The sequence below is a fragment of the Heloderma suspectum genome, chromosome 2 (genome assembly GCF_057233095.1).
Source record: "Heloderma suspectum isolate Gila_16-S chromosome 2, 16-S_ref, whole genome shotgun sequence".
Taxonomy (NCBI): domain Eukaryota; kingdom Metazoa; phylum Chordata; class Lepidosauria; order Squamata; family Helodermatidae; genus Heloderma; species Heloderma suspectum.
The window spans coordinates 5,921,410-5,945,961 of record NC_139459.1 but is presented as its reverse complement, the minus strand read 5'-3'; the positions used below and the strand labels follow the sequence as shown (position 1 = coordinate 5,945,961).

Below are 24,552 nucleotides of genomic sequence, written 5' to 3'. Positions count from 1 at the left end.
GGGAGGCAGATATGCAGGCAGGAGGGTGGCTCTCCTGCTCAGCCTGGCTTTCCACCAACACCCTTGGAGCGCCACAAAGGTGCAGGGTGCTGTTCCTAAGGACAAGAGGCTCTCTGCCAGCTTGAAACAAGTTCAAATTTCTTGTCTCTTTAATAGCTTCCATTTTGTACCTATAATTTTTGCACACCGTTTCTTCCCATATATAGTCATGTTGTACTAATAATGGACACAATCCAGCCCAAAGCGAAGCGCTTTACATTCATTTCAACAGGAGAGTTGTAATGGGAGAGAAATGAAAGGGACTTCACTTTGGCTTGGTTGCAGCCAATGTTTTTAAAGCGCTTGAAACCAGGGCGATAAGCCAGCTTGTTTCTATGGGCTGGTGCATTCTCTGCATCCTGAGGGCCAAACTACAGTGACACAGAAGCATTCTCTGGAAGGGTAGGATAAAAATGAATGAGATCATTCCCATATAAGTAATAAGTAAATGAGATCTATAATTTGATAATCTAAATAAGCAGCCGTGTGTGTGTAATTTGGACCAGGGAGGGGTGATTTAACCCTTTTCTCCTGTGCCGATTCAGCCCAGGGGGAAGGGTTAACCCCCCACCACAAGCCCCCAATCCAAACCAAGGGGTCCTGCGGCTGTTTTCAGCAAAAGAGAAAAACATCTGGAGACACAATCACAGATCTCCTGCATCATTTGCAGCTCTGTCATCACTTGATGAGTCTCAGCCACACACGTAAGAACTCTCTCCACTGAAAAGCTGCATTTGTGTTGACATCCGGTGATAGGAAAGCATTTACTTTTCTTAACAATGTATGTTCCACCTTTCCAATAGCACTTAGGGGTGCTAATACCCTCCACGGAAAATACAACAAAACAATAACAGTAAAAACAATTAGTGTGTCCCCCCCCCCCCAAGAAACAGCATGGCAGATAATTATAACAAGAGTCAGCATTAAAAATAACAAAGCTAAACTTAAAGTTTAAACCTTAAGCCTAAAGCTAGCATAAACTTAATGGTCCTCACCAGTGGCAGAATTGAGAGAGGGAGCCAGATGAGCCTGTTGCAAGAGAGAATTCCATAAGACCTCTCTGCAGCTATTCTTCTGCAATGGCTCATTTCTATGCAGTCATCACTTGATGTTACGGTCAACAAGCAGTGGGCGTGTACCTGTGAACCAGCCCCAGTTTGCAACAAGGTCTTGGGTATTTGGGCGTTCTATCACTCGAGTAAAGCCAGCCAGTTTGCAATCCTAATTTCACAGCCCCCTGCTGGAGCCTTCCTGCTCTTTTGTTTTAAAAGACTTTACACTTTACCAAGTTAACATCAGCCCTGGCATGGAGCACAATTTAATTGCTGGGGTTGACTTTCAATACTTGCATCTGAAGAGGAGCACCTAGTATTTTGAACGTTGCTTGGCTCAACCAATGCATTGTTCAGCATTTGTCAGTTGGGGCTGGTGGTGGTGGTAGTGGTGGAAACAACATAGACACCAAAGCTGTGAAGCACTTAAAAATATTTCCAACACATTTCCCCAATTTCTTTTGTCCAGATCCATGCTTCAACACAAAGCAAGAGAAACATCCAGAAATTCAAGCTCTGTATGCAGTCAATCACAGAGAAGAGAGAGAGACAGACAAGAAATAAAGCTCAGAGAGATTACAGGGGGAGGAAATCCACCTTGATAATTTATTAAATTAAAACATCACACATGTTTATATTTAAAAGATCCAACCAAATTTAAGGTAGTATTTACTGAGCAGAACTCAAGGAAGGGGAGGGCTGTGCAACTGTTTTACAGATCCATTGCTTACAAAGTGCATGTGAGAAGGGCTAACAGTCACAATAGGTGAGACATCAACAGGCTATTGAGGCAGAACCAAAATCCAAGGCATGAAGAGCAACCCAGTATGAGAAACGTCACTCCATGACCGTTCAGATCCCATCTGGTAATATATGTGGAATCCTTCCCCTTTCATCCCCCACGCCTGCCCTCTCTCCTTCTCCCTGGCTACTGCTTTCAGCAATAGGAATTTCAGTTTAAATGGACTGTGCCAAGAGACGTCTCTGGCTAGTTTAAGTTTTGATTCTCTTCTACCGTTTCAGTAGATGGAAAAATAATTTCCGTCTATCTACAACCACTGATTTTGGTCATTTTCTATTTGACAGCCATCGATTTCCTCCCCCCTTTGCCACCCCAAGGCCATAAATGTTTTTAATAACATCAACTTTATGATGCCGTGTGACAAAATACCTTCCGCTTGCACTGGCTACAAAGCGCTGTTTAAACAAGCCTGCCGAGAAGTGTGGCAATGAGGTCTGCACAGGAAAAGTCACAGATATGCTTTCTGGAAGATATACACGTTGGGGGTTAATGTGAGTTTAATGAAGGTTGTACATAAAACCAGTTGACAAAATAGCAAAAATGGGGGATTTTGCATATTGCGCAATCAGTGTGCAGAGTCTCCAAATTATGTTAGGAAATGAGCATACCTTGAAAGAACATTTCATACACTGCCCAGCCGCTATGCATATTTCTCCCCTTAGCTATATTCACCTATCAACTTGTGAAATATGTCACTCATATCACCTGGAGGTTATGCAGATTGACTGGACAATGTACAAAACACCCTGCTGATGCTACTAATGTGTACACAATGGCAGGTGTTTATATAAACATTCTCCTTTTCCCTCACATTAATCACCACATAAATACCAAAATGACAGTCCCTTTACTGACTTCATGAACTTTGCATAATTGAAACTAGGGTGCTTGGTCCACTTATGCAAATAACCTTTTGGCCCCTTTGATTAATATATATTTTTCTTAAAGTGCCTCAGAGATGGGTCTTTCCTATGGATGAATTTTAACCATTACAGATAGAGTTTAAAGTTGAACCCTTGGCAATGATCCTTTCAAAAGACATCGATGACCAAGGTACAATTTGACAGAAAAATCAACAGTGCTAATCCAACCTGTTTATCAAGAGCTTTATCGAAAATCCTAGATTCAATATTAGAAGAGGTTACATATTGGCACCGACTAAGAAGTGGAGACAAAAAATCACTCTAGTGTAGAGCTCTGGAATGTAAATCCGAAGGCACCTTTTAAGTTTGAAAATGGTGTCTTAAAAAGACAAGCAGAATTATAACCAAGCAAAGCAGGAGAGAACTAAAAATTAAAGACAAACTGCTTGGATCCATTCCTGCCATGGGACCATCTAAAAAAGGGAGTTTGGAAAGGGCTCCTGTTTATGTTCCGCTTGTTCCCTTCCCTTGGTATAACTTCTATGCCCAAATGGCAGAAACACGGAGGAGAAAGTCGTCTGCACTGGTGGCAGCAACGTGCAGCCCTACAACTCTGCTGGCTGATCAAGCTAGAGACGGGAGGAACATTAGCCACGAGGCCAGAGAAGGGGAGAGCGAGACGCCCCATTCATGGGCTGCAGCAGGGGTGAGAAACACATGGCCCTCCAGATGTTTGGCCTACAACTCCCTTCAGCCCTAGCCAGCATAGCCAATGGTTAGGGCTCATGGGAGTTGTAGGCCAATGTCTGGAGGGCCACAAGTTCCCCACCCCTGAACTCCCTGACCAACATTGAGCCAGCACTCAAGGAATCACTTGAGCAATGAGTTACACTGGAACAGGCTGCTGTATCTTGGAAAGCTCCGCATTTCCTATTTTGATCTGTGACTTTATCACATGGAAAAGGATCCAGGACATAGTTTAACTTTGGCATGCTGGGGCACTTTTGCCTTCCCACAGAAACCCTGAGGAATGCCACGCGGTGTTCCGTTATGAGGCACAGAGCCCACCCTCCTCTCTTGGCCTAAGCCAATGGGTGATGGACTGGCTGCCTCCTTATCAGCTTCCTAGCCCACCTCTGGGAGCTTCCTTGGGGGGGAGGGGCTGGCACACGAGCAGGAAGAAAAGCTAACATCAGGGGCAGCAAGCGCACATCAGAACTGATGGGCCACCCCCTAGTAGCTGTCCCTCTCCCCTAGCAGCTCACCCGGAAGGGGCACAAGTCTCCTTCCTGCACTGCCTTTGTACTGTGCAAGAGAAGTATTTCGGAGTCGGGCTTCTAGGAATTCATGCCGGTGGCTCCTATTCTGATAAAATATGAATACTGCATCATGCAGAGAGTGACTGTTGATCCTGCAGTTGGCAGTCATTTTTACCAATTCCACTTGTTTCTTTAAATAACTGAGCATGCAGCTGAGGGGGGCATCTTTTAAAACAAACTGAAATAGATACCACATGAATAAGTAAAGCCAGAAGGAGGAACAGGGATTACAAGCAGTGAGTGGAAATAATGACTGATTTGTCTTTATTTTCAACCTCAAGGAGTGGGCAGAATTTCAAAAAAGTCTAAGTCAGAGAAAACACTATAAACTGATCTCACCCTACAACTCCAGTGCTTTCCATATGGAACAGCGGAGAAAATTTAGCAGCTTAGACGGCTGGGATGCCTAGCTGTTAAGATGGCTAAGCAGCAAGGGTTTGCTACCTCAGTAGGTACTCTTGTGTGCAATACACCACTCATTTTTAAGAGGCGTATTTTCTAAGAGCTTCATTAATTGGGAAGTCTCTATTAGTGTTGGGAAGAGCTGCAGGTTATCTGCCTAAAAAACAGCTACATGTTATACAGCACAGCTTTTGACAGAAAGATCCAGAAATTTATTAGCTGTGTGGAGGTAGTATCCTCACGTTTAACAGGTAGCTTTTAAAATGGAAAATTACATAGTTGGAATGTGCTTTTGTGTGAGAGTGAGCAATAGATGAAGCTCTGGCAAACTGGTTTTCACAGCTAAAAAATAAAAATCAATAATGAAACACTAATCCCTTTCACAATGGCATGAATTTTTTTTTCCTTTAAAAATTATACCTTGTAACAGTGCATGAAAAGAGCCCAGAAATGTTCCACCAACACTCTGGTCGGGTTATTCAAAAGGATGCTTTTGCAACATGATTTGGAAGTTGGATAGGAAAGCTATCCTGTTAATTTTCTAAGGGGGAGATAGGAGACAATCATCCGTCAATCAAATAATTTAAAACCAATATTCTGACATGTAAACACGCCCACGTTAGACAGAGAAGGGAGGAAGGTCCTCGGATCCATCAAGGCGGCTGCAAATGCTGGGCCCATCAAATGAAAAAGATTTCCTCCAGAATCCGGCTCTCTTCAAGCTCAGCCATTCCATTTCTGGCACCGGAAGGGCTCCGACTCCAACCCGGCTTTCTCCGGCTCCCACTTTGAGGAATGAGCCCTTTGCTGTGGCTGCGACTTTCGCCATAGTGATGCTGAAGACCTGGGCTCATTGCTTCCACCAGGTCAAAGAGAGAGGCCTCATATCTGGAGAGAGATGAGATTCTATTGAACACATTGGGTCAAAGGTGGCACGGAGCGTGATTTACAGGGCTGGACAGAACTCCTGCTAGGATAAGCTATTCCAGCTCGCTGCACAGAGGCAATAGAATACACCCCAAAAGAATTCGACCCCACATGATCACACCTGCAACTGGGTGACATCCTGCCTCCCAATTCTGCACTCAAAGTCAGGGTGCAAACGTGGGCACACAGGGACTTACACTGTGCAGAACTGGGGCTGGGGCTGCGGCTGCTACGACAAACTGCTTTGCATTTAGTGAGTGTCCAAGGGCTTATAAGCGAACAGACCTAATCTTAAATTCAGCACTCAACGAATGTGAAATGTGATGGAGTTATTTTGCACAATTTAGACTGAAGTGTGTGTGGGGGGTGAGAATGGGTTTCTGCAGATTGCAGAGCATTTGAGCAAAGCATGGGCAGCTCAAACAGGGCCAGAGAAGTGGGCAGAGCAAAGTTACTTGCTCCCCTGGTCACTGGAAGTTCCATGTTAAGATCCCCATTTGGATTCACAGGCTCAAACGCTGCCGGGGAGCCACTGCACCTCACACAAGTGAGAGGCTGCTTGAGTGTATCGAGTGTGACCATTGCTCCATCTGGCTCAGCGTTCTCTACACCAATCGGCAGCAACTCTCTTGGGTTCCAGGGAAGAGCCTGGCTTTCCCAGCCCTGCTGGAGATGCCGAGGAGTGAACCAGAGACCGTCTGCATGCAAAACAGGTGCTCTGCCACTGAGCTGTGCTGCCCCACCCCCACCCCAGTTAGGTCACCCGGTTATTATGGAGAAGCTCAACCACGATGGCTTTATAGAATCATAGAATTCTATACAATGTACATGTGTATCACCCTGGCACTTTGGCGAAAGTATCCGTTTTGTTCTGAGACAGGCAAAAAGCGCAAGAGGTTTGAAGGCTGCCGGGAATGAGAGCCCCGGATGATGAAAGGCGGGCTGTTATTTAATCGCCTGAGTGTATCCTCTACTGGTTAAACTAAAGGGAGGTGCCCCATAGGAACGCCAAATAATAAAATGCCAACCTGACTACCAAGTCCTCACCCCAGCCAGACAGCGCACAAAGGTACCTATATGGAGAGCCAGTGTAGTGTAGTGGTGAGAGTGACGGACTGGGAGCCGGGAGATCTGGGTTCTAGTCCCCACTTGGCCATGGAAGCTCACTGGGTGACTTTGGGCCAGTCACAGACTCTCAGCCCAACCTACCTCACAGGGTTGTTGTTGTGAGGATACAATGGTGAGGAGGAGGATAATGTAAGCCGCCTTGAGTTCCTTGCGAGAGGGAGAAAGGCGGGGTATAAATGCAATAAATAAATAAATAAATAAATAAATGAGCCAGTCCGGACTCCTGGCAGAAAACATGGCCCAATCCTGAAGCATCCCCATCCCCCAGGGCAGAACAGCTCCTCCTCTGATGTCCTTTTGTTCTGTATACCTCTGCCTGACTGCCTTCAGATTTACCGTTTATATAATGCTTGGTCAGCTCCCTTTGACTCCATCAAGCTGCCAGGGTGGGTGATGACCCCATTTTGAATTCATGCCCCAAACTCCATAGAACAGAGGGCAGCCTGTGCCCCAGTGAGTTTCTGAGTATCTGTGACCCGCCAGGAAGCGAGGTCCTTTGCTTTAGCTCCCTTTCCTTCCATTTCTCCTGATATTTTTTCCATCCCCATGCCAAGTCCCAGCACAGTCCCCCAAGCCTGCCTCGCCATTAGCCTAGCGCTTCCCCCGCTCCTTATTTGGCAGACACGAATTCCCCACCTCCATCTTTCCCTTTCTCTGTTAGGTGTCCGTATTGGGGATAGTGCCCCAGTCCATGAGCTCAGCAGCTTGGTATACTACCGAAGCATTCTTCTCTCCTGCCAACACTTTGAGGTGAAACACGTTGTTGCACTGCTCCCTCTTATTAGTTGCTCTCAAGCTAATTCTCCCCATCTGAAGAAGCTCACTTCCCACCTTGCTGGAGCACAGCACATGATCTGCTGTGTACACGCCACACTTCCAGGAGTGATCCCAATATTTCCAGGTTCATCAGAAAGATGTGTACACAGCTTAGTTTTTGTTCACATGTGACAACAACACACGGTAGCACAGAGACTCCCAAATGAGCCTGATCAATCCCATAACCGGCATGATGAAATCTTTCAGCCATTAAGTTCTCCCGTCTAGCTTGCTCAACTATCAGCATAGCCTCCTCTACCAGGGCTTCCCTGGGCCCCAGTCTTTCAGATGATGTATTGCACGCACACAAGCAGAAGGGCTAGAAGGTTGCTTTGTAAAATATGAACGTTCTCAGGATGAAAATTCCATACTGTTGCTGAGTAACAGAGACCTACTACTCTAATCATACCACTTTATTAGCGAAACTCCAGAGGAAGAGACGTTCCTGCTACAGGATCGACCAAGATGTGTACCACAAAGCTTTGCTGGGGGGTGGGGGGATTTGCATTAGAGCCATGGTGAAGTGGAAGGGAGGGTCTAACCCAGGGATGTCTAACCACATCTTGGTAGTGAGCAGGGCCAAAGCCAAAAGAGGGTGAAAGTACCTCCCCACCTTCCTTCCTATCCAACCGACTGCTAGGGAAAGGGACAGTCACCCTTACCAAAGATCTGAACTGCCTGCATGCAGAGGGCTTTTGAAATTAGGCTGAGGGCCACATGAAATTGTGCCAAGGGCCACAGGTTGCCCATGCCTGGTCTAAGTTTTGCCCTTGCATCAACCCCCCCCCCCCCCGTCCTGCACCCTGCCAAGTTGCTACTAGTCAGACAGGAAACATATGGACACAAAATTGTTTCCTCATTCATGACTAATACCAGTTGGGGAGGGGAGAGATTTAAGTTGGGAATTGGTGCAGTGGCAAAGGGGACCCCTGTTTCCCACAGCAGGATCACAATCTAAAGCAGCCATCCCACCCGTGGCTACTTTTTGAGAAATAAGATGACATCGGGAGCACCAGTCACAAACTCCCATGTCACATTCTGCTTGGCCCTCTGTCCTACTCTAGAGGAGTGCCTATGTGTAGGCTCAGATCTATGTTCCACACCAACACAGTATGTGGAACACAGTCACTGAGGTATGCCTGATCCATATTTTCCACTCAACTCACTATTTCCAGGTGCTCACGTGAAATCTCCAGATGTGAGATTCTCTGGATGTGTCACCCTGGTACCAGTGACATCTGGTTGCAGCGCCCACCCTCTGGAATGCTCTACAGGCAGGCATCTACAGTCTCAATTTTTAGATGTGTCCTTAAGACCGATCTCTTTACACACACTTTTCCCGAGGTGTGAGCCAGACAGTTACAATTTAACGGTTAATTAGAAGAATTATTTTATTGTTGTATTTGTTATAGTTTAGCGTTGCAGTCACTATGTTCTTTGATCATACTGTTGGGAAGCAGTATCTCCTTTGTAGAATAAATAAATCTGAGAGGTGGTAGCCCTGAATATCCTCCCAGTGAGCTGTTAATATCTCTGCCTGCCAGACAATTCACTAATCAATCTAGCTTGGTAGGGAAAGTCCTTCCCAATCTAGAAGACAACCATCAGTTACGCCCAGAGCTTGGCAGGCCGATCAAGGCCCAGAAAGATACAGTCCACTGTAGCATCAGCACAGAATAGCTAAAGCAAGCACCTAGAAGCTCACCACCAAATGAAGCCTTCTGCCCTGCTTCAGAGAAGGGGGGGGGGGGAGAGGGAGAGGGAGAGATTGAGAGAGAGAGAGAGAGAGAGAGAGAATGAAGTTAGAGGGTACAAGGTTCCCTTCAAGGGCACAAGTGCAGCATAAGCCATGCTGGAGACAGGGGCCCAGGTCTCAAGTTCATTTTGGACATTTGCTAATGATTTTCTTCTGAATGTCCCCGCACATGATGAAAGCTGAAATTCCAGCAAGGGTTGCAAAAAAGGTTGCAAATGCAACTCTGTGAGCAACTTGTTATATTTGACAAAACAACTGTTGCCCACCTCTGCAATACCCCCTCGCCCCCATCACTGGCAAAGTTCCTGTTACGTCATGGCATCATGGAATGCTTGCCAATATTCTAACTTCTCAAGGGTGAAGGTGGCAGCAACAGAACACTAACAAGCAGCTTCTGTGAAGGCAGCAAAGTCTCATTTTAGGTGTGTGTGTAGGGAGGGGGCCCCCAGAAAGCATCACACCAGATCCGGGGACAGGAGGAGTTTGAACTGTTTGGCAAGAAGGGGCATGGGGAAAGAGCTAGAAAATGTAAATGAGACCAGAGGGTGGATGGATGGAGAGCTGAGGAGCAAGGAATAATGAAAAGATGGAGCGTGGAGGCACAGATCTGGCTGAAGGTAAGGAAGTGGGGAGTTGAGAAGAGAGAGTCCAAAGAGTAAAGAGCAAAAGCAACACGCAGGGCATGGGGACAGAAGTGGCTGTGTGTGCACCGGTGGCAGGAGTGGACTGGACAAGCAAGGGCAGGAAAGGGATGCAGGGAGGGAGCAGGATGTATGGGCATGCAAGGCAGCAGGGACCCGTGTTTCTTGAAGAGCGCTTCTTATAAATCCCAAGGTAATTTCTATGGAATTAAGCTAGCGGAGGAATATGGCCCCTATAAAATAATACAAGAAAAACATTTACCTGAGACAAGGAATAGAAAGCCAAAGATGCAAACTTTCAGCCAATGTGTCCTTTAAATATTAAGAACAGGAGTGGATGAGGCCATAAACTTGCACTGGCTGGGAAGCAGGGATGTACGAAAGTTCCACCACGGATCTCGGGGAGGCCGAATGCCAGCGCATTCGGCCCCCCGAAATCGGTGTTGGAACGGCCCCCCCCCCCCCGGGACGGGACTTACCTTGGGTGGATCTTCCTGGTGGCGGCGGCTCCAGCGGCGGTTCGGCGGTGGCAGCAGCAGCCGGTCTTCCAACCGGCTGCCGCCACCGCCATTTCCAGGTTAAAAAAAACAAAAAACGTGATAGGCTACGTAAAGATTTACGTAGCCTATCACGGCTAGATTTTAAAAAAACACCGTGATAGGCTACGTAAATCTTTACGTAGCCTATCGCGGCTGACTTAAAAAAACAACAACGCGTGTACGCAAATGGCGGCTGCCATGGCCGCCGCCATTTGCGTACACTTGTGGTTTTTTTGTTTGTTTTTTTCAAATCAGCCGTGATAAGCTACGTAAACATTTACATAGCCTATCATGGCTGACTGCAGGGACGCAAACGGTGGCAGCTACGGCCGCCGCCATTTGCGTCCCTGCTAGCCAGCGGCTGGATGTCTGGCTGCTGGCGGAGCCGGCCGGCGGCTCCGCAGAATCGCTGCGGAGCACAGCCGGCTAGCCAGGATTCCGGGGGGGGGGGGGAGGAACGGAGCGCCTCCCCGGCTGGCCAGGATTCCGGGGGGGGGGGAGGAACGGAGCGCCTCCCCCCCCCCACCATCAGCATAATCCCCGAAAGGTAAGTGATTTTCGTGCATCCCTACTGGGAAGTACAATGCGGGGATAAGACTGCAGCCACAGTGGTTACTGTGAAGAAGAAAGGCAGCACTTCTATTACACTTCCCACCCTATGAACACCAGACACACCCTGTTGAGCAGTACAGGATCACAGAGGAAATAACTACTCAGCTTTAAATTCTTCCCGGGAGAGTTTCTATTCTAACACTTCTCCAGGGTAGCTACAGTCCCAGTTGCATTTTGGATATCAAGGAACAGGCCTGGCCAAACACCACCCAGGTTGGCTCACAAACCCATCAGCCCTTTGGGCACCCACATGACTTTTAACGGCCAGTGAACCCTCTCTTCCCTTCCAGTTCCCCCACACAAGCCCAAAGGAGGGAGTAAGCAACGGTGGGAGGGAGGTGGTCGCCATCCCTGCGCCCCCCCCTCCCCAGGGTGTGGGGAGAGGCTCATCTCAGGGCAGGGCAGGGCAGGAACACAGCAGGTGGAGGAAGACCAGAAGGAGCTAACAAATGGCACGAAGAGAGGCTTTTGCCTGCTGGGAAATCACAGGCTGGACTACATGCCCCATAATTCCCTGGCAGGAAATGCGGCACACAGCAAGGCCAGTGCCTGCTCTCCACTCCCCCTTTCTCTATGGCCAATTCCATCTTCCCCAGGGATCGTCATCCGTGGGGAAGATGGAAGAGCCTGAGGAGAGGCGGTGCAAGCCCGATGAAGATGGGCCTGCTCAGGGTGAGGTGGGGGCTGTGCCCACCTTGATTTAGCCCACCCTTTAAAATTCAAATACGGATGTCTGCACAGTCAAGGGCCCATTCCTATCCAGCAGCATCCAGATCAAACCAAAGCACTTCCCCCAAAGTACGCACCCTCTTCCTGAGAGCTGCCAGCCCATCAATGCCTTTGGTGGCTGTTGGGGGTGATGAAAATGAGGCAAGGGAAGCTATACATACCTAGTACACCATCAATACCTGGTGGTGGCAGAAGCTGTGCTACGCAAGGCTTGGGCTAACAAGAGATATCATAGAATACCAGGGTTGGAAGGGGCCTACAAGGCCATCGAGTCCAACCCCCTGCTCAATGCAGGAATCCAAATCAGAGCATCCCTGACAGATGGCTGTCCAGCTTCATATTGAATGCCTCCAGTGTGGGAGAGCCCACTTTTTGGAGCAAGGCCAGACTGGAACATTTTTACAACAAATATTAGAAAAATTGGGAGTGCTGCAGATGGTTGGGCTGGAAAAAAACAAAGAGGGTGGGGAACATTGTGCAATTTCAGTCACTTTGGGAACCTTTGGGAAAATCGGTCGAACAGCATAGAACTATAACCAGCCCTGGACGCTCCGATTCAAATGTCACTGCAGAAATCTCTTCTGCCCTGCCCAAATGACAAGTTCTAGAAAACCTACACCAAACCTTACACTCTAGATCACTGCCCTGGCAGTAACCTCTTATGCGTTGTCCATACATATGTATTCCCTCCCAGAATTCGTCTCCCCTCACCCATGTTCTGAGTTGACCACTGCATCTGTGTACTCATGATGACTTTGATGCAATAGACCACAAAAACGGGAAGGATCCCTGAGACAGAATTGTGAAGTAGCCAAGTTTAGCTTCTGCTGAAAGAAACAGAATGGGCATATGGGTGAGAATAATGGATCTGGGAACTGGTGCAAAAATTCAAATTCATTGTAATTTTTTTTTAATGGCTCCAATGTCAATGCAGGATAGGCAGCAAATGACTAGGAAGAAGCACTGGATCAGATTCTGCCAAGGGTGTTGTGGGCAGGCTTGTATTTCTTGGGACACAAGGACTGGTTGTTACTATCTGGTCTGATTAAACAAGGTTGCCTATTTTGGGCAGCATATGACCCTAGTAAAATTATTAGCCAGCAAAATAATAATAATAATAATAATAATAATAATAGAATATGAATATTCATATATATATATATATATATATATATATATATATATATCTCCCGCCTTTCTTCCACTTGCAAGGAACCCAAGATTATCCTCCTCCTCTCCATTTTATCCTCACAACAACAACCCTGTGAGGTGGGTTGGGCTGATAGTGTGTGACTGGCCCAAAATCACCCAGTGAGCTTCCATGGCTGAGTGGGGACTAGAACCCAGATCTCCCAACTCCCAGTCCAGCACTCTCACCACTACAGCATGCTGGCTCTCAGTAAGGGTTCCCTACCCTCTTTCATTGAAGAAACACCTTAATTGGGGAGGAAAAATGGATAAAAAATGTGTAATTGGGTAAAAAGAATACGGAATACTCGGTTTGGAGCTTTAAGTTCCCAGGCTGAGGAACACCCTGCGGAGGGAGGCCAGGTTCACTCCCTCTCCGCTGTCCTTCCGCCAAGGCCTTTGTTATTCAAGCAGGCCTTTGGCGTGCAAGCAGGCCTGCCGGGCTGGATGCAATTTCTATTCTGTTGTGTTTTTAATTGTGTTTTAATGTATGCATTTTTATTATTGTTCTAATCAAGTTTTATTTGTGATCGTAAGCCACCCTGACTGCCATTTTCTTGATAGAAAGGTGGGACACAAATCAAATCAATCCATCAATAAGTTTTATACTCATTACTGGAGGCCATTATCAGTAACTATAGTTATTTGTTGTTCAGTCATTCAGTCGTGTCCGACTCTTCGTGACCCCATGGACCATAGCACGCCAGGCCTTCCTGTCCTGCGCTCTCTCCTGGGGCGTGCTCAAGTCCATATTCATTGCATTGGTGATGCTATCTAGCCATCTCATCCTCTGCCGTCCCCTTCTCCTTTTGCCTTCAGTCTTTCCCAGCATCAGGGTCTTTTCCAGAGAGTTTTCTCTTCGCATTAGGTGGCCAAAACATTTGAGCTTCAGCTTCAGGATCTGTCCTTCCAATAAGCACTCAGGGTTGATTTCCTTTAGGATGGACTGATTTGACCTCCTTGCAGTCCAGGGGACTCGTAAGAGTCTTCTCCAGCACCACAGTTCGAAAGCATCGATTCTTTGGCGCTCAGCCTTCCTTATAGTCCAGCTCTCACAGCCATACATTACTACTGGGAAAACCATAGCTTTGATTATGCGGACCTTTGTCGGCAAGGTGATATCTCTGCTTCTGACTATGCTGTCTAGGTTTGCCATAGCTTTCCTCCCAAGGAGCAAGCGTCTTTTAATTTCATGGCTACAGTCACCGTCTGCGGTGATCTTGGAGCCCAAGAAAGTAAAATCTGTCACTGCTTCCATTTCTTCCCCTTCTATATGCCAGGAAGTGATGGGGCCAGATGCCATGATCTGAGTTTTTTTAAGTTATAGGCTATGTATAAAAAAAAGTACTTAGTTCAATCCCTCAAGATGGGGCCAACCAGCCCATTTACACCTGCCTATTTGGAAGAAACTGCGCTGACAGATGAAGGGGAGGAGTACTGTTTTGCACCAAGAATGTTACCTCAAGAGAGTTACAAATGGATCACTGATCAGTGTCAGATAGCAGGCTAAATGAGGAAAATTCTGGTGTATGATATGCAAAAGACAGGCTACCCCTCAACCTCTATGAACAATTGTGTCCATAAGTGAAATCTAAAAGACAAGGTGTTTTTTCCCCCGTGCATGATTTACACGTTTTGCGCTGTTTGTCCTGTACCTTTTCAATGTCGTTCCCAAAAATCATTTGTAGGCAGCATGGATCTTTTCTGGTTAATGTGAGCCCCCCTGGTCCCTAATTGGACATAAAGTACAACGCCTGTAGCCCTAAACTGAGTATTCTGTATTTTGGGTTTGTTTTTTCTTCTACACAGCTAAGGTGCTTTTTTTCAATGAAGCCACTCTTTACTGACGGCCATCATGACTAATAGGACAGGAAGGCCTGGCGTGCTCTGGTCCATGTGGTCACAAAGAGTCGGGCACGACTGAACGACAACATCATGACTAATAATTTTATGAGGGTCACATGCTATCAAGAAAGCTCCCTCCTTTGATAACTCTAGACGGTAACGATCACTCCAGTTTTAGATCCATGGGCTACACAGTCACTGCTCATGGAACACGGTGCAAATTGTGCCACCTCTTCATGCTCTTTCCTGAAGCGCAACGCTGCTAGTATGGATGGCATCCTCTTAATGAAATATTAGGTTGCTGGAGAAAAGGGAGAAAAAAGTCAAGCACAGGCCTAGCAGACATGCGATGCCCGTGTTTCTACCGCAAACCACCTTGGAGTTAATTTCTGCTGCAAGTTTATCTAAGTTTTACAGCATTTCTGCTATCAGGGAAAATTAAATGATTTGGCAGATTACAAGAGCAGCAAATATAGCAAAGATTATTTAAAAGACCAGGCATTGGAAATCAGTCTATTTGACACCGGGGCGCTATATGCAAGAAAGCAAACTCGCTCTGCTCAAACAGCCTTATCTGATGGAAAGGCTGCTCCTTTCGGCTATTTAGTGGTTAATCCCCTGATAATACAGTTTGTCCTGGCTTGTCAAGGTGCCATCAGACAGCATTTGGCTGCAGGCAACAGAGCTGAGCTAGCAGGGCTCCAACCTCACAAAGCCAATTTCCTCCACGTTTACTTCTAAGGAAATATTTTAAAGGGAAAGTGCTGACATGCTCTGGCTCGGAAATGAAAGTGGGGAATGATCAAAAATGAGGGACAACCCATGCAGAGCTAGTGCTGAACTCTGGAATACAGTCAGGTCCACTCAACGGCTTTGGCCTTCCCTGACACCTCGAGACCCTTCCACATGCTTGATGTACTGGGTGCAGGAAGGCACCTAGATCCTTCTGCATCAACTGGGCCCCTCCTAGAGTGAGCCAGGGCAGCCACCCCACACCACTCTGGGTGGGATACTGTAGATATGGAGGCCTCTGAGGCCCCAGTGCACTGACTAATATCAAGTGCTCAAATGTGCCTAGAGGCCGATTCAGAATTAAATCTGGGAAGACATGGACTATCAAATTTCAATGGCTTAATAACTAGCCAGACCGTGGCAGGGGGAGTTTGCTCATCACCATCCCCAGGTGGCATATTTGATTTTTGAAATACTCTTACAGGAAACGTTACACCTACATCTACCTTCCTGGATTCCAAGACATGGCTTCTCACCCTTGTGAACAAACAGCAAATAATGGTTTCCCTCTTTTTGACATCTTCCGGAGGAAAGGAAACTATCCATCAGATGGAATGGCTTGTACTGAGATTTAAACTCATCCAGCTTCTGTTTCAAGGCATACTTCGTTAGAACTGACAGACCCACCTTCCCTAATGCAAGGGCAGACAATGGATGGTCCATGGGCTGCATGCAGGTAACCAATGACTTTGTCTCAGAAATGCTTACTTGTCTGTATGCCCTGGATGGCCTGCCGTTAAATTGCCACACAGCATAGCACTGGAAGTCCTGAGGGAAAAACTGTGTGTGTGAGTGGGTGGGTGGGATTCCAGCCCACAGTCCATGTGTTACTAAATCCTATTCTAGCTTCATGCAGCTGAAATTCCCAAAATGTAGATAGCTGTTTTTCACTCAAACCCCATAGGTGCTTCCAGAGCAGGGGCAGAGGAGCATGTGCCTCCCAACCCATGGCTCACCACCCCTATTGCAAACCCTCTCGAGTCACCTGAAGGAAAGGCATTTTGCACATGCTCTCCACCTTCCCTTGCCCCTTCTGTGCCCTTAATATTTCTTCTGGTGCTGCTACTGCAATACCCTACCACGATTCCTTCCTTTCTATACTACACCCAGTCTCAGATGGCCATTTGTGATCTCCTTTGGATTGCCCCTCTACCCAATGAGTGTTCAAGGTGATGTACAGATAAATGCTCTCCTAGTTCCTTGGAAGCCACTAATCCATGGCTGAGGAGCTGTGATTCTCAAGTGGACAGGCTCACTCATAGGAGTCTCCTTCCATGGAATGGAAGTCTTGGTGGGAAGAAAGGCATACAATTGGCAGGGCCCATGGGAGGGAGCCACTTAGCTGCTCGCCACACTTTGAGAATTTCAGTGACTGGGAGAAGGTTTAAAGGGCACTGGCCTTGCATACTGGATCCCCTTACAGGCATGGCATGCACTGGGAGGAGGCAACGGGAGAAGACAAGCAGATGAGGTTATTAAATACTACTGTGGAAAATGCTCTAAGTTTTTTCCTGCAGCTAACCAGCGGAAAACTGTACAAACTGACTATTATGAAAATGTAACCAGATGCATCTTTTGTACATTTATCTGAAACCGCTTCAGTTCACAACGCTGAATAGATTGATAGTTGGGAAATATGACACTGCATTTTGAATGCATTTCCGTCACTGACTGCCAGCATAATATGCGATGCTTCACAAAAATAGTACTATAGTTTGTTTTTAGAAAACTTAAAGTTAGCTGCATTTTATTCTTGTTTTGCACCACCCAACATAAATAATGAAATGACTTTGCTCCAATATGCAGAAAACGGCACAACTTCAAGCCAATCTGATATTTGGTGGAGTCAGTAAGAATTCTACCACTAGGAAAAAAGTAATGAGATTTATTGGAGTCATAAATGCTCCAGCAGTAAGATATATGTATATTTCCTTAAACAAGCAGTGTCAGATATTATTTGATCATCATGTTCAGCGATATCTTTTCATTTACAGTCTCCGAAAATTTATTCTTCAACCATAAATGTCTAGAAAATACACAGCTCTGGTTCTTTGAAAAGGTGATGGCATTTCAACAAAGCATTCGTGCAATATGGCATCGGAGATTAGTAACTGTAGAGGTTTGCTTTTATTTAAGCGCATGTTCCCAATGAAATAAAAAGGTTTATGTCAGAAATTTGAGCAGAAACATAAAAATAAACCTCCGAGTGATTTATTAGTGGTGCACGAATTGCCTTTGGATTCAAGCAGGCTTTCCGACTGATATAATGCTGTTTTGTACTTCTAACACACCTGCAGCTCCCAAATATTTTACAAACATTTAATTACAGATAATAAAACGCTTATGATACTGTGTGCAGGTTTTATAGAACACGAAGCCAAAGCTTTAGTTGTCTTAACTCACATGTTTAAGTTAACTGGGGTGACTCAAAGGCACAGACACCCCAATGTGGGCAGTCTGGAAGAGCCAAGAGTGTGTGTGTTGAAAATCAGAGGGCGCACTTCTGAGGGTGCCACATGCTCCTGAGGTTCACCCCAGGAGCACTTTAGGTGGAGCATTTAGTGTTGCAGCACCCACCCTCTGGAATGCTTTAGCAACTGACAGCAGACAGGCCCCCACAGTTTTGCTGTTCAGACATCTTCTTAAAACTCATCCCTTCACACGGGCTTTCCCTGAAGTGTGACCCAGCTGGCTAGGGTTTGTAGTACACAGTAGAGAGTGTGGTTTTATTGCTCACTAATTTGTATTGTGTTGTTTTTACTGTTATATTTATTGTTGTTTTACGCCATTGTAATACAAAGGTATTCCCCTTCATGGATCACTGCCTTGTTGTGGCGAAGGGGCTTGCGTAACTCAGTGAAGCCATAAGCTATGCCGTGCAGGGCCACCCAAGACGGACAGGTCATGGCAGAGAGTTCTGACAAAATGTGGTCCACTGGAGAAGGAAATGGCAACCCACTCCAGTATTCTTGCCAAGAAAACCCCATGGAACGTATCACAAGGCTGAAAGACATGATGCCGGAAGATGAGCCCCTCAGGTCAGAAGGTGTCCAATATACCACTGGGGAAGAGCAGAGGGAATTTCCAAGTAGCACCAGAAAGAGTGAAGCGGCTGGGCCAAAGCCGAAAGGACACTCTGCTGTGGATGTGTCTGGTGGTGAAAAGAAAGTCCAATGCTGTAAAGAACAATATTGTTTAGGAACCTGGAATGTCAGATCAATGAATCAAGGTAAGCTGGAGGTGGTCAAACATGAGATGGCAAGATTGAACATCGACATCTTGGGAATCAGCGAACTAAAATGGACAGGCATGGGCAAATTTAATTCAGGTGACCATCATATCTACTACTGTGGGCAAGAATCCCTTAGAAGAAATGGAGTAGCACTCATAGTCAACAAAAGGGTGGGAAAAGCAGTACTGGGGTACAATCTCAAAAACGACAGAATGATCTCAGTACGAATCCAAGGCAAACCATTCAACATCACAGTAATTCAAGTCTATGCCCCAACCACGGAGGCCGAAGAAGCTGAGGTTGATCAGTTCTATGAAGACCTACAACACCTTCTAGAACTAACACCAAAAAAAGATGTCCTTTTCATCATAGGGGATTGGAATGCTAAAGTAGGAAGTCAAGAAATCACCGAAATAACAGGTAAGCATGGCCTTGGTGTACAAAATGAAGCAGGACAAAGGCTAATAGAGTTTTGCCAAGAGAACACGCTGATCATAGCAAACACTCTTTTCCAACAGCACAAGAGATCACCATATGGTCAACATCGAAATCAGACTGATTATGTACTTTGCAGCCAAAGATGGAGAAGCTCTATACGATCAGTAAAAACAAGACCTGGAGCTGACTGTGGCTCAGATCATGAGCTTCTTCTTGCAAAATTTTGGCTTAAATTGAAGAACGTAGGGAAAACCACTAAACCATGCAGGTATGACCTCAATCATATCCCTTATGAATATACAGTGGAGGTGAGGAATAGATTTCAGGGATTAGACCTGATAGGCAGAGTGCCTGAGGAACTATGGACGGAGGTCCGTAACGTTGTTCAGGAGGCAGCAAATCAATCCATCCCAAAGAACAAGAAATGCAAGAAAGCCAAGTGGCTGTCTGAGGAGGCTTTACAAGTAGCTGAGGAAAGAAGGGAAGCGAAAAGCAAGGGAGAAAGGGGAAGATATATCCAACTGAATGCAGAGTTCCAGAGAATAGCAAGGAGAGACAAGAATGCCTTCTTAAATGAACAATGCAAAGAAATCGAGGAAAACAACAGAATGGGAAAGACTGGACATCTCTTCAAGAAAATCGGAGATCTCAAGGGAACGTTTTGTGCAAAGACAGGCATGATAAAGGACAAAGAAGGCAGGGACCTAACAAAAGCAGATGAGATTAAGAAGGGGTGGAAAGAATACACAGAAGAACTATACAGGAAAGATCTTAATGTCCCTGATAGCCATGATAGTGCGGTCACTGAACTTCAGGCGGACATCCTAGAGAGTGGAGTCAAGTGGGCCTTAGGAAGCATTACTAACAACAAAGCTAGCGGAGATGACAGTATTCCAGCTGAGCTATTTAAAATCCTATAAGATGATGCTGTTAAAGTGCTGCACTCAATATGCCCACACATTTGGAACACTCAACAGTGGCCACAAGACTGGAAAAGGTCAGTTTACATTCCAATTCCAAAGAAGGGCAACGCCAAAGAGTGTTCAAACTACCATACAATTGCGCTCATTTCACATGCCAGCAAGGTGATGCTCAAAATCCTACAAGCTAGGCTTCAGCAGTATGCGAACCGAGAACTACCGGAAGTACAAGCTGGGTTTCGAGGAGGCAGAGGAACTAGAGATCAAATCGCCAACTTTCGCTGGATCATGGAGAAAGCAAGAGCATTCCAGAAAAACGTCTATTTCTGCTTCATTGACTATGCTAAAGCCTTTGATGGTTTGGATCACAACAAACTGTGGCAAATTCTGAAAGAGAAGGGGGTACCAGACCACCTTACCTGTCTCCTGAGAAACCTGTACGAGGGTCAAGAAGCAACAGTAAGAACCGGACATGGAACAACCAATTGGTTCAAAATTGGGAAAGGAGTACAACACAGCTGCATATTGTTGCCCTGCTTATTTAACTTATATGCAGAGTACATCATGAGAAACGCCGGGTTGGATGAATCACAGGTCGGAATCAAGATTGCCAGGAGAATTATCAATAACCTCAGATACGCAGATGATACCACCCTAATGGCAGAAAGCGAAGAGGATCTAAAGAGCCTTGTTGAGGGTGAAAGAGGAGAGTGCAAAAGCTGGTTTGAAACTCAACATTAAAAAAACAAAGATCATGGCATCTGGCCCCATCACTTCCTGGCATATGGAAGGGGAAGAAATGGAAGCAGGGACAGATTTTATTTTCTTGGGCTCCAAGATCACCGCAGACGGTGACTGTAGCCATGAAATTCAAAGACGCTTGCTCCTTGGGAGGAAAGCTATGGCAAACCTAGACAGCATAGTAAGAAGCAGAGACATCACCTTGCCGACAAAGGTCCATCTAATCAAAGCTATGGTTTTCCCAGTAGTAACGTATGGCTGTGAGAGCTGGACTATAAGGAAGGCTGAGCGCCGAAGAATTGATGCTTTTGAACTGTGGTGCTGGAGAAGACTCTTACGAGTCCCCTGAGTGCTCATTGGAAGGACAGATCCTGAAGCTGAAGCTCAAATATTTTGGCCACCTAATGCGAAGAGAAAACTCTCTGGAAAAGACCCTGATGCTGGGAAAGACTGAAGGCAAAAGGAGAAGGGGACGGCAGAGGATGAGATGGCTAGACAGCATCACCGATGCAATGAATATGAACTTGAGCACGCTCCGGGAGAGAGCGCAGGACAGGAAGGCCTGGCGTGCTATGGTCCATGGGGTCATGAAGAGTTGGACATGACTGAAGGACTGAACAACAACAACAACAACAACAATACAAAGGTATTTGATACCTTTGTGGAAAGAGGTATATAAATGTGAATAATACATAAAATATGCTTGCTAAGGCGGCCAAACTCTCTCTTCTAATCTTCCCTGGAGATTTCTCTTCTTCTCTCCGTCCCACCAATCCCCTTGTTAAAGAGGGCAGCCATCCAGCAACTGCCCTCCTTTTGAGATGCCTCATCATTTCATAACTTGTTGATGGCAGGAGGGGTGGGCGGGGGAGAAGAGTACAAGAGGTTACATCATCAGCCCCCATCCTATGGCTTTGGAAAGAGAGACCAAGCAGCCAGGCAAGTGAGTTCATAAGTAAAACTCTAGCATGGCTATAGAGCTTTCAGCTGCTGCAAGGACTCTCTCAGAATTTCACAAAGCTACCATTCTAGAAATCAGCACCTCAATGTACAGTAAGCCTGTCCTTCCGTTTGCACTTTTCAATCTGTTCTCTTCATTGCAATGGCCACAATTCATATGCAAGTGCTCTTCTCGGTGTGACCTCAAGCTGGGATTCGGCTTTGGCTGGGAAAGGTCTCTCCCAGTACTGTACCAGCAAGGAAGGCCATAGATAATCCAGAGACATTTCTTACATTTAAAAAGTAAACAAGTAAAAAAAAAAGTCACTGTGTTGGTCATACAAGGTACACCCAGGACATGCTGAATTCCAGAAATCTGTGTCTGGGCTGCACTACTGCAGGCATTGGCTTATGTGAGTGAAAGTTCTTCCATACAAAGCTATCCTTGCACACTCAAAGTCAGAAGTAAGGGGAAAGGGTTTTGGTCCTCTCTCTGGCATAGTCATCTCTTTTTAAAAAATGTCATTTTCTGAATGGAAGAACATATTGGCTTACCTCCCTCAATGAGAGTTAGGCTAGAGGCTCACATCTACACGTTAATTTTGCCCTCACCCTCTTTATTTACATGCTGGGCAACATTTGCAGGAGCACTCATGTTCCTTATAATATAATGCCAGAAGTAACCCCAAGTAAGAGATTCAAAGGCATTCGCTTTTTTAAAGTTCCAAAGGGGATTCTACTATTTGTAGATGTACCTGAACGAAATGTATGAAGAGCGCCCTCTTTTATAGATCTCTGTGAATATTGCTATTCTTATTGCTTTATATAGCACCATTAGAATACATGGAGAGCCACAGAGGAACACAGCCAAAAGAGACAGGCCCTTGCCCCAGTCAGCTGACTGTAAGAAGTTCAACAGCAGCAGGCAGAATACACAGAGAGGGGAGGGCACAGGCCAAAAATAAATGTGTGACAGAAACACAGTCAACAAGTGTCTTCCTATATACAATGAAGACCATCCCTTATGACTCACAGCTGAACTACACAATGTACTAAGTAAACCTCCCTTTCTGAACGTCCACCATAACCAGATGTTGATCTGAAGACTGTTGCTGTACCTACCCAGTCATTGCTTTGGAAGCTAGACATATTTTAATCTTTCCCCATGAATCAACACTTCCTAGCCTGACAATATCTCTTCCGAGTGGCCTTCTTAGTTATCATAACTTCTGGAATGTCACTACCCAGAAATGAGCATCAAACTCCTGGACTGCCTCAGAATAATCACAGGAATCTACGACTCTTCTGTCTAACATTCTACCTTTCTGGGGCCGAACTAGCACCAGCCTTTTTTGCAGTCGTACAGCATCAAAAACCGGAGTCCAATTTTAATCTATGGCACCACTGGAGCATAATAGATCACAGCCCACTGTAAAACCTGACATGCAGCTCTCACCGGCTCACCGGCAATAAAACCAAGCCTTGTAACAATGCCATCAGAGACAACAGTCCTTCACAGGCGCAAGCAAGGGCCAGGGAGGGAAGAACTGACTTTGATCACAGTGTGGGACCCCTGTGAACCTGCACAGCCAACACTTGGCATGGTAATAGGACAAACACTTCAATGTGATGATAAAGGGGATGCCAAAAGGGCCTTGGTTTGGCCTAAGGCACAGAAGGGACTCTGTGTAGAAAGGTTGGCCAGCTAGACATGGTAGCCAAGCACACCACAGCCCCAATCCTTGTTTGTTCAGAGTTTACAATGGGATGTATTTGCAATGTCTACTAGGCTGACCATGACTGTAAGTCACCACCACCAAGGAATTTGCAGCAGCTACCTCCAATACCACACACTTATGAAGTCCAGCCAAAACGCAGATTCAAATAGGAGGACTAGTGATGGGCTCTATCCCGTCACTGAGCTTAGCTTTGGCTGCTGAAAGCATCCTCAACCCCTTTGCATAGAAAAGGTCTTATGATGGGGCAACACATGGATGTGGAAAGGAATAATTTCTCCCATAATAAAAGAGAATGGGTGGGGGAGAACACCTAATACCAGGTCACTGAGTGAAGTTGGTTGCCAGGAGGTTCAGGACCGACAAAAAAGTAGTATCTTGCCAGATCACATGTAACTGACTTAAGGAATTCAGTACCACAAGATTGGGAAATGGCCACTGGGATGGCTCTGAAAAGGGATTCGACAAATTCAAAGGGAAGGAAGTCTACCAGCTATCAGCTTTGATAGTCAGTGGAACATCCCATTTGAAAGGCAGGGTACTTTTGCATACCAGTCGCTAGGGGCAACTGACAGAACAGGAGGGTGCATCAGCCCTCTTTCTGGTCTTCTCAAAGCATCTGCTGACTACTGATGGAAACCCTGTTGCTGGTCTAGATGGTTCTCAGGCTGATCAGGATCACAGTTCGTGTGGCCTAGTAAACCGTGGAGCAATGCAGGCTGATTTAAGAAATGCTGTGGACTATTGTGTGGTTTGAAATTAAGGGGTCAAGGTGTGTTTTGCCAACCATGAACTGTCCCCTCAAACCAGGTCTAGGGGAGTACCCACTTATTCTTGAGGCAAGGATCCCAGAGTAAAGGGAAAAGGGGTGGGGAGGCCTTTTTAATCCAACAGCCATCCAAAGGCCTCATGAACTTACATGGAAGGGCTTTACATTACATTGTTTGCTATTACTTCCCATTAATTGTGAGTGAAAAGAATAATCGGACCACCGAGCACGCTGACATGACATCAAGTCTGCCAACACAAAGGATTAATATTACAAATAAACAGCTGATGCTGCAACAGCCAGAGAAACTCAGCACACCATGTGGTT

General features: G+C 46.1%; 1 protein-coding gene across 11 annotated transcripts in view; it reads right to left on the bottom strand.

Moving 5' to 3' along the window:
* Positions 1-24,552, bottom strand: part of KIAA1328 (KIAA1328 ortholog) — a 282,897-nt gene that overhangs the window by 20,012 nt on the left and 238,333 nt on the right. For 4 of the 11 annotated variants that reach the window (XM_084832827.1, XM_084832819.1, XM_084832824.1 and 1 more), the window contains one exon: positions 1,668-5,365. The exons of 5 other annotated variants lie outside the window; for them this stretch is intronic. In XM_084832827.1, coding sequence (XP_084688953.1) covers positions 5,158-5,365 — 208 coding nt within the window. In that variant the 3' untranslated portion in view covers positions 1,668-5,157. 2 more of the 11 variants (XR_014787484.1, XM_084832821.1) reach the window with 2 other exon arrangements.